The 10,881-nt window shown below is 37.9% G+C and overlaps 1 protein-coding gene across 1 annotated transcript; it reads right to left on the bottom strand.

The window, feature by feature from the left end:
• Nucleotides 1–1,755: 1,755 nt before the first annotated feature.
• On the bottom strand, nt 1,756–10,444 carry LOC121647305 (CD81 antigen-like). The gene is made up of 8 exons (XM_041996620.1): nt 10,275–10,444; nt 8,853–8,967; nt 4,670–4,767; nt 4,462–4,536; nt 4,244–4,357; nt 4,043–4,141; nt 2,516–2,599; nt 1,756–2,397 (listed from the first exon to the last, which is right to left on the bottom strand). The coding sequence occupies exons 1-8, from the start codon at nt 10,338–10,340 to the stop codon at nt 2,332–2,334; spliced, it is 717 nt and encodes a 238-aa protein (XP_041852554.1). The 5' UTR covers nt 10,341–10,444; the 3' UTR covers nt 1,756–2,331.
• Nucleotides 10,445–10,881: the final 437 nt, after the last annotated feature.

Below are 10,881 nucleotides of genomic sequence, written 5' to 3' on the forward strand. Positions count from 1 at the left end.
AGCAAACAAGAAGAGGGAGGTGAAAATACTAGTATGAGTTTTATCTGCTTCTTGCATAAAAACTCACCTAACTGCAAAATCAAACTAAAAATGGTTTCACTTTGGTTGATCTTTAGTTTTATACAAATGAATGCTTCACTTCTATACTATTATAGTTTTACAATACACAATACAATTTTTGTAACTTACTGCTCAAAACATTAACAGTAACTGAGTATAACTGGAGCTCTGGGTAGCTCCACTATGAGCAAGTGCTCCAAATACAGAGGCAGAAAGTTGTTGCTGAATTCATGTCTTGGTCTCTTGCTCTTTGCTGCGCACATCCCCCTCTCTCTACGCCCACTTTCCTGTCATTAGACTTTCAAATAAAGACCACTGGTGCTAATAAATCTCTCAAATTATTTTTGCTTTGTTCATTGTTTAATACTGATAGATGCTAAAATATAGTTTGCCAAACCTCAGCACAAAATCAGTAATTACACCAGTCCATACCATATGTAATTATTAAATGCCAGTTACACCAACATGTGGTTCTCACAGTCTTTTGCAATAAGATTTTGGAATTTTGTTGCAGGAAACGACTCCCGACAACAACATCTGCAAACAGACACTGATCTTGGCTGTTGAGGCCTGTCTCACATTCAGCCTTCCATTTCATCATTAAGAGCATTGTCCTGCTGAAACAGGAAAGTTGGCTTCCACAAATTGTTTGCACCTTGTTGTGCATACCACACATCTGGCTAAATATCATTGTCTACTATAGCTCTAAGACACCTCTAATCAGGAGCCAAAGGGCAAAGTTCGAAACTCCAGCAACAGACCAAAAGGAAACAGTGACAGGGTTGAACAGAACACAAAAACATGAAGTATCAATGAAAAAAATATAGAAAGGCAGACTCATTCAAGAGGTTCATTTTGAGATTATGTGGTCAAAAATTATGTAAACATGATGGCATGTTTAAGATCAACGCTATACTGAAATCTTAACTTTGTACAGCCATCATCACTGCACATATTCTGCTCGCTCTGGAGAAAAAGTGAACCTGCTGGATTAACAAACGTTTCTGGGTGTGTCTGCTACAACAATGCTGGAAATACAAGTCAGTTGGGCTGTTAATTGAGCTGTTAGTTAAGTTTGCTACATGGAAGAGTTTATGTTGGGAGAGCATGAGGCTCATAAAAGGGTGCCACCCTGTGGAAACTAACGGAAACTACAGCAAACCTGGAAGCTCAAAGGATGCGATTCAATTCAGCTTAGTTACAGGGAGCCAGTTCACAACAAAATACATCTCAAGGCAAGATTCAATTCAATTCAAGCCAATCATAAACCAATCCAATTAATTAGAATCTAATTAAAGAAGATTCTTTATTACTGGTCCAAATAAAAAAGCTGCTTAGCTCTGGAAATTAAACAATTACATCAAATCTTGTTTTCCCCCCATAAGAAAGGGGCCTAATAATTGAAGACTTTGTCTCCCACTTCACTTTTAGAAACTAAGAACCAACGGTGAGCCTTCAACCTGAGTGTGAAGTGCTATGTTGGGAAAATACTGAAGAATGAAAGGATAAGATAATACAAAGCTAAACTGTAAAACTTATGGCTGATGAAATGTTTACTGAGCCTCTTTGCAGTTGTAAAATGATTGATTGATGGAACTGCTCACTGCTTATAGACATGGAGACAATATATGAGCAGAAACTATAACGGTAACATGCAAAAATAAGTAGAAAGGGAAGGAAACAAAGTACAGCTGGTACAAGAGAGGTGGCATAATTTATTAGCATTATTAAAATAGGTTTAGAGAAAGAATACAAGTTTTGTCTCTGTCCAAGGAGAGGTGTTTGAAGTCAACAAAGGTGAAACAGAACGAGATGGTTGATCAGGGTCAAAGAAGAGGCACACGGTTGACTGAAAGCATCCTTGCTGATTACAGAAAAACTGCCACTTAAATAATACTGACACACTGCAGCAAGAAGCAACATAAGCAATCAACCCGAGAAAACACACTCCTCAAAATGTTATCAACATATTACGTATATCTACAATTTATACATCCATAAAAAGAGAATCAGTCACATCTAGAGAAACATTTTCCAACAAACTGCATGTATAAAATTTATGTTATGTGTGTTGATGACTAAAGATTGTCTCACCTCAAGTATGTAAACTATTGTCTTAAGATCAGCGGGGATAGATTAACAGCACATACAAAACATTTTCTAGTCTAAGATAAAAGAAGATATATCCATCTGATGTTAACAGCAAAAGAGCTAAGGCACATAAAACACTTAAGTGTCGGCTTATGTGGCTCGTTGCTGCTTGCAGGACACCTAATACACTCCCGGGCTGTTACGGATCCCGCAGCAGAGCACCATGGTGAAGATCATCTCAAAAATCTGAATGAAGAGAAAAATTTTATCACAGTTAAGCTCTTTTAGTTGATAAAATTGGAGAATTCATTGAAATATTTGAAAAATGTGAGATGATCACATAGATTCTTAAACTAAAACTTGCCATGATCACAGCGACCACCAAGGCAGCCAGACCGATGAGGTAGAGCTTCTCAGAGAACAGCAAGGTCAGTTTTTTGTGACAGCTCTACAGGGAGACAGAGGCAGGGTGAAGAAGCTATGATTAATGAGGTCTTCTGTAACTCTCTCTGTCTCACACACCTACACGCACACACACATCTCTTCTGTCATGGATTACATGTAATTGACAACTATGTTAAAACAAGGTTGTAAGTGATTGCTGGTTCTTACATAAAATATCATCTTGATGCAATGTCAATACTAACTTCAAGTCTAATGAATTAAAGTGTCTGTGACTTGGAAGTGATTTAGGTCAATATTACTCACTACTACTGTACCCAGATCCATGTGTACAAAAACATCCTTGAACACTGTTTTTATTCAGGTATGTCTTAGTCCAGAAATCTCAAAATCCAGTTGAAAGCCACTGTCCTGCAGGTTTTACATGTTTCCCTGCTTTAAGACATTTGACTCAAGTGAATGGGTCATTGTGAAGAACATTAGTTCCCAACCTATTTTCCTTGGGGACCCCTTTACGCAACTATCAAAAAGCCGTGGAACTTCTCCACCCACCCCTTGCTGAAACAATGCTTGGCTTTGTGTTTTAAAATATTTTTTTTATAGAACATATCCCCCATTTATTCATTTTGAGACCTGAATTCAAAAGTTAGTGTTGTCATGCTCCCAAAATGTCAGTTCCATGTGAACAAAACATCCAAATGATTAAAAAAAAACTTGGGGGCTCAGGGATCCCAGGTTTGGAACTACACGTGTAGAACTTAACAAAAGCTGTTGGACACACTGAATTTAAATCAGGAATGTTGGAGCAGCGAAGCATCTCAAACTTGCAGTGGCCTTCAAGGATCGGAGCCTGAGAATATTATTTTGTTTAATAGATAGGTTTGTTTGGAACTGTGAGGTTGAAATAACCATATTTCAGTTTGAGAACATATTTTAATTAAATTTAACTAAAATATAGGTCGCACTAACATAATCAAGTAAAAAATGAATGAGTGAACATGAGATGAGTTTGTCTGGCAGACAAAATCCTTGTGGGCAAATATTGCTGATGGAAAAATAATCTTGTATTGATCAGATAGTAACTATCTGTGAGAAAATGATTGTGACCAGAACTGTTTTTAACAGGACACTGTTATTTTAAGGTCAAACTATGGGAGTGAATACAGTTGTAAAAACACATCAAATGACTTTATTACCCTCCTGCTGTAATAGGTCAGTGTGAAACCTGACTATGGAGTCCATGAGACAACAGTTCCCAGGGGGTGATAGGGGTATATAAAGATGTGTCCTGGACTGGAAGCCACTTCTAACATTGTCGCCTGCCATGTGTTCAGCTTGACTCCCGGCTGTGTAATGAACTCTTGCAATTGTAGTAAACAGCTGTGTCTTCTCCCCAATCTGAGTGTCCGTCGTTCATTGAGAATTTTTCTAACAATTAGCTTGCCTAGTAAGCGGTTTCTTAATAAATGAATGGAGAATTTGTGTGTACCTGGGATCTCTGAAAGGCTTGTATAGGTTTTCCAGGACACAAGCTGGAAGCGACTTGTAAGAAAAGAGCAGTGTCATCTCCTTTTCCACAGCAGTCGAGCTGAAAAGGAAAACAGGAGCAGGAAGAAGCAAGTCATTCAATTAACAACATGCATAATATAAAATATATTTATTTTCATCATAATTAAAAATCAGGACATACCGTACTGTGGAAAACGCCCAACACCTTGATGGCTGCGTCTTTACTGGGAGACCCTGAGACATCCACAGCCTTGATGTATGCAGAGTCGTAGAAATTGATAAGCTCTTTGGAGATCTGTGGATAATAAGGAATTGGGCAGCACCACAACAAACTGGTTAGGTTTGCTGAAATAGAGGAGGAAGCATATATGCATTAGATGTGTGTGTTGTTGTACGTACAGTGTCTCTGTTCATGAAACCCCAGATCGCTGCAGCAACTTCACAGGCAAAGAGGATCACCAAAAAGAAGAAGAACTACAGAAAAATTATCAAGATATTTATCAAAATGTTTAAAAAGAATTACATAAATGGAAAAGTGATGCTTTTTTCTGGATTAAACAGGACAACATGGAGGTAAATCTCCAAAGTCTATAAGTGAGACTCTCACCGTCCCCAACAGGCACTGAGATTCTTGGATGGCACCATAACATCCAAGGAATCCCACAAGCATCATCACAGCTCCAACAGCTATCAGTATGTACACGCCTGTGAACACAGGAGGGAGTCCGTCAGCCATATAGTTCATCATGAGACCACTGGGTGGCAGCAGTGTCAGTGCTAGAAGTCCCAGCTCGAACTTCCTGGATGTTTCTCCTGCCTTCTCAGTGGGATGACATGACAATATCAGCATCCTGAAGTTAGAAAGGGTGAGCTGATTTCACATAACATTTGGTTAGGTTGAGGAAATGCCTTCCTGAGACCCCAGATTTCCCCACAAACCCCTTTATGCACTGACCGCTGACCCTGAGTTAACCAGGAAACAGGATGAACCGTGTATATACAAAGCCATACACACACACACATGCTGGAGCAAGACTGATGTAAATAAGAATCTAAAAACATTTCAACAGAGAGCAGAGCGTGTAAATGGTTTTACTGCAGGAAAAAGTCAATAGATGGCAAAAATGTTTTGAATACAAAGAGGAAAATGTTGTTTGAATATTTGAGGCATGAGTAGGCCAAAGCTTCACTTCCACAGAATATGTCTCATAGGAAGCAGATGTGTGGCACAGATTAGCGGCTGGGTGATCTGTTCAACCAGGAAGTGATGAAGATAAATCGTCCCTGTAGAAGGTAAAATTCTGTGTAGGATGATGATTGTTTTATAGTAATCTGATGACTCACCTTCATTTTTTACTCCATTACTTATATGTAATGTAATGAATAAAATTAAATAAACATACTTTATAATCCCAAAGTGAAACTACAAATAATCCCAGAGGGAAATTACAACCACTAAGCACAGGTATGACATAAAAATTAAACAAAACATGAGCACCCAATATGTAGTGTCTTGATGCTACATTTTTAATTCTTTCACTTAATTAAAAAGATGATTATGCTTTTCTTTTAGCAAGACTCTTTGGGAACTTTCAGAGTTTTCTGTCCTTATTCACACTCAAACCAAACAAAGCCTTTAACGCAGCCTGTCTGAGCTCTCTGAGAGTATGAGACTCTGGTCTGCCAGCCTCCAACACCTCACACTGTATCTCATTTATCACGCACAACCAGTCCCTATCCTTATGTCTACCCCCGCTTTCTCTTTCAGAACTTTTGTTGCACCGAGAAACGGCTACCAGAGCCAGTAACTCTGCAATGCAGCAAAGGAGCCATTATTTCCACTGCCTTCCATTACTATGACAACACTCTTTGAGGTTTGGAGGCCATTGAGTCTTTAAAAGAGACATGCGATTTAAGACCCCCAGAGAAGTTCATTTATTTCTTGTCTCTCAGTATAATCTCCAGAAAGGATGGGGGGAGAGGAGGTGAACGCCAGATTAAACTTGTACTTCTCATCCAGTATTAAAAAAAAAGCTGCTGTTAGAGCATGACAGAAAAAAAATAAAATAAAACCAGTCACATTTTATAATGAGATGGAGACAAATTATTAAGAAAGACCACATTAACCTTCCCCTCTTTCATCTGTGCCAAAGAAAGATTCTGAAAAAAAAACAGGTCAGAGAAAACATGCACAGAGCTGCAGTGAATATCAAAGTTACACAGCATGTGTATGACCCAGCTTACAGTAACCCAAAAATGATTCACTACTTAGAAGATCTGCCACCAGTTTAAAGGTACCGCTCTGGCTACTGTAGTTTTAGCTGAGACTTGTAGGATTAATGTCTTTCAAGACTCTTTGATAAAACTAAAACTGAACTCAAGTGGCAGCTAGTTTAGCTACAGTTTAGTTATAGACATCAAAGTCTCACAAGCATTAAGGTACAAACCTGTAACTGTGTATGTATGACTGGTTAAGCCTTTTTTTATTATTCCTAACCATATTTTATTTAAATTTTATATATAACATTATTCAACTAACACTGAAAAAGAAGTATAAAAGTGAAATTTGGTTCTCTTGTCTAATATTTTGTAGTTCCAGCGTGAACTACCCCCTACATCCACATAAACACTGAGAAACATGTAAAAGTTGTGCTACGTCACATTTGTGAGAGTTTCTTATAATGTAAAACTTAAACCTGATTCAGTTAACAGAGTAAACATATGCATGTAACATTTCAGAAGCCTTAAAAGATGCAGTAATTTTACAGTATCAGACCACCAGTTTCATGCATCAGCAAATATAAAGATGTGGTTACTTTGAAAAGCAGATGTGGGTAAACAATGATTTTAAAGTCCAGAAAACAGTAGTGCAGTATTGTATATTTTGAACCTTTGTTGTTAACTTGTTAGATCTTGTACTGCGATCTAATGAAACTATTTAACATATTTGTGTAAGATTGCAGTGAAACAGATAAAAACAGCAAGAAATGATGAAACCTCAATGATATGCATATACAGTGACTGTTAAACTGTACAAATGAAAGAAAGTGGAAATCAATCATGAATGTGAACTGTTTTATTAAATCTTTAGAATAAATAATGTCAGAAAGCATCTCAAACAAATAGCTATGCCTTATTAGTATTTAACATCTTATGCTAGATTAACTCCTGGTTTTATGTAATTGTAAAGTAAATGTGCTTCCTGTCTCTGTAAATAACTAGTTATATGCTGACTCCACTCTCATACTGAGTTAACTCTCATATCCACTCATTAAATATGAAGCTGGAGCCAGTTCCCTACCAGCCAGCTGTTATCCACCCAGCCACTTTAGCGCTTTAGTGAATAGATCCAGGCCAGCTGTTTTCCCCATTCATACTTTTTATGCTAAGCTAAGCTAACCCTGTCCTGACTGTGTTGGCATATTTACTATACAGACCTGAGAGTGTTATGTTTTTTTCTCATCCACCTCTCAGCAAGAAGTTGAAAAGTTAAACTACAGCAGTCTAAAAAGCCATGGCACTAACCAGAGCGGAAAACTGCCACCAATAATGATTTCAAGCACTGGTGCAGAGGTAGGAGCTTGTGTATTCTCAGTCTTATATAAATACCACTTTACTGAGCCAGTATGCTAAAAACACCCACTTCATACACTAATTTGAGGGATGATGTGCACATGTACAAGGTTACTTGAATTATGCAAGGGCGTGTGTTTAAGGGAGGGTTAAAAAAAAAAAAAAGAAACATTCCCTTGATCTCTCTTGGGTGGGCCTCTCATGCTGCCCTGTTTTTAAAATCATGACTTTGCCTCTCTTCTATAAAAAGCAGAGGTTTGCCTTTGCTCTGTATACTTACTGAGGAGTAAGTATGGCAGAGCAGCAGGAGCCCAAAATGTAAATTAATAGGCTCACTTCAGTTCACCACTACGACAAACCAAGATGATGGACATTTACACCGTGTCATGTACTGCAGCCTCTTTGGATCGCTGGAGGCAGAGATGAAGGCAAGATGATGACTTGTTTCCTAAGTTCATGTAACGGCCACAACTTCAGACACATGCAACTTATTCTGGGGATATTATTTTTGCTGAAGCAAACAAGAGCTTCTTTTGCAGCTTCAAAAAAGGATGCTTTACGGATCAAATAATTAAAAGGTGTGAGCAACAGAAGGCATTGCTTCTTGTTTTTATTTGTGCATGATCCTTAAAGGTAGAGCCCACATCTGTCTAAACAGCTGTCTGAAGCATCTGGCTGCTTTCTTGAAAGCGCCTGAACAAGACGTGAGACTTAGACTTTTCTTCCTAAATATTTATCTGATACAGAAATCATGGTATACTATGTGGTCAAGTACAGCTGGCTGGGACACTCTTAAGTCAAGCTGCGGATTTACGCAGGTCCTGTTTCCTGGTTTTTTTCTTAGAGGTCAGGACGCCCATTCTAACTTTACACATCACTGTCAACCAGTTCTGACATTTAGATGCACAGATAACTGATAACTTTTTACCATGTGTATACATAAAGACAAGATGTAAAGCAACTTACAGGAGCTAAATAAATTAACGTAAAATAAATTTCTCAATGGATTAAACAATACAATGACATTTGTCTAAGAGCTTTAGTCTCTTATTACTTTACAAATAAAAATGTTTGCAGACAAATCATAGAAGGAGCTTCTATAAAATATTATGTCTGTAACCCTGTCTGAGTCAGAAAATCCTGTTTCTACAAAAATACATGAGTAATAATAATCTAGCCTCATCATATGTGAGACGTCTCCTGTAGTGTATACTCACTGATGTAAAAGGTGCCTGGTGCCTGTTGGCCTTCCAACTGAAGTATGAGGAGGTTGCTAGTTTGGCTGTCATGGCGTAACCACAGGGCCACTCCTAGGATCACACCTCCAGCCAGCTGTCCCAAGAAAAAAGAAAAAAAAAACAAAAGAAAGAAATGTAGATTTTAATTATTCGTTCTCACATTTCTCACTTTGATGAAACCTTTAGGGAGAATCTCAGCCACAAGAGAAATGTTAGAATGAATATTTTAAAAAAAAGTCATTAACTTTTAAGACTTTTCAAACAGCCAATCGAGGTGTTATCATATGATGCCAAAAGAGACAACGATGACACCTGGGCCAGTGTAAAATGAGAATAACCGATGAAATCAACATCCATTCCTGTCTCTTATCCACTATCCCTTAAGAAAAGGACATCCTGACACCTCAGTAAACTGTAGCACAGGTTGTGCTTTACAGCATTGTTTAAAACATTCTGTATCAGTAAAGCATAATTTTTTATACGTGTTATTAATTTAAAGTGATGGTGCCATGTACCTTATTGTCTCATGCCAATGTTTAAATCAAGATAGCTGGCTTTTTTTCTGCCCTCCCTGGTCTCCATTGTTCTCAAATAAAAACAGGAAACTAAAGCCTCATGAAAAATAGCTGAACAAGGAAGAGAGAGCTCAAGAGTTTTCACAAAGACAGTGACAGCCATAAAACCAGCAGAGGAAACAGTCAATCAGTGTAGTGTATCCAGGATATGGTGACTCTGCTCCATCTAAAGTTAGCAGCATTAAAAATGGAAATGAAGAGGCAAGTGATCAATTCATCAAAACCACAAGTGAATATATCCACACTGTCCTGGTGTGATGTAGAAACGGCATGAAGGTGTTACCCTTGTACCTTGTTTCTGAATTAGTTAACAGAAAAAAAGAAAAACTCTTGTTTTCTGGGGAAAAAAGAAGAAAAATTAAGGTGAGAAAATTCTGTCTGTTTGAACAGTATTGTATCTAGCACTAAAGGGGTTTTTTAAGTGTCCCTTCAAAAGCAGCGTAAAAAAAATCATACAATCATACATACATACAACAGATAATGGATCTAAAGCAGAGTTAATAGGACAAACATACACAGAGGACTGGGGAACCCAACCCACCGCGAAGGGCTCCTGTCTTTGACTTTTTCAATCACCTTGAACTGGTATGTAAAGTAACTGAGCATTTTCACCTCCTGTAAGATTTATCCAAGTTCCTTTAATAAGAGCGGCCCTGATGGTCGGGAATGCCTCAGTTTTAAAATAAAAAAGATCCGAGTTACACACATACATGTATTAAGATGCTTAATCAAACCTTTTTTTTTTTTTTTTTTTTTTGCATATAAACGCAGACGTTTCGGTTAAACAACAAAATCCCAAAATAAAAAAGTTAAATAACTGACTCACCCAGAAAATGAAATTAAAGAAGAATAACATGTATTTTATGCATTTCGTGCAGCCCGCAACAGCCATGTTTTCACTTCTTTATCAGCTCGTTGTTTCGCCCCAAATCAAGGAATTTGTAAGACCAGCCTGCTTCCAGGGATCACACAGTCTCTGCCAAAGGGCTCGGTTTATTCAGGCCAGTTAGTAAAAGCATCCATACAGCAAACTCCTCCCCCATAATGAAGAGTGAAAACCGAGACGGGCACAGCCCACCAACTGAAGCTGACAGGAGAAGAAGGCTGAGGGGAAATAAGATCTTCATCTATGACAGAGGATGCCCCATTTCCCCTCTGATCGTTTAAAATTTAAGAAAAGAACCAATTTAAATAGCCTAGAGAAAGACAAGAATATATAAACATACAACACTAGCTTCATTCTTAGATTTGGTAGTAATTTCCTTTTGTTTTTTTTTTTGTTTCCATTTATTTATTTACTACTTGTTTTATCATGTGTTTATCTGACATACAATAGCTACATAGTTGAGAGCACAAAATGAGGGAAACCATCTTTGCAGGGATAAATAGCGCCATCTGCTGGCAGATGAGTCGCAGGCAGCGGCCTCATAAAT

Source organism: Melanotaenia boesemani, chromosome 10 (genome assembly GCF_017639745.1).
Source record: "Melanotaenia boesemani isolate fMelBoe1 chromosome 10, fMelBoe1.pri, whole genome shotgun sequence".
Lineage (NCBI taxonomy): Eukaryota > Metazoa > Chordata > Actinopteri > Atheriniformes > Melanotaeniidae > Melanotaenia > Melanotaenia boesemani.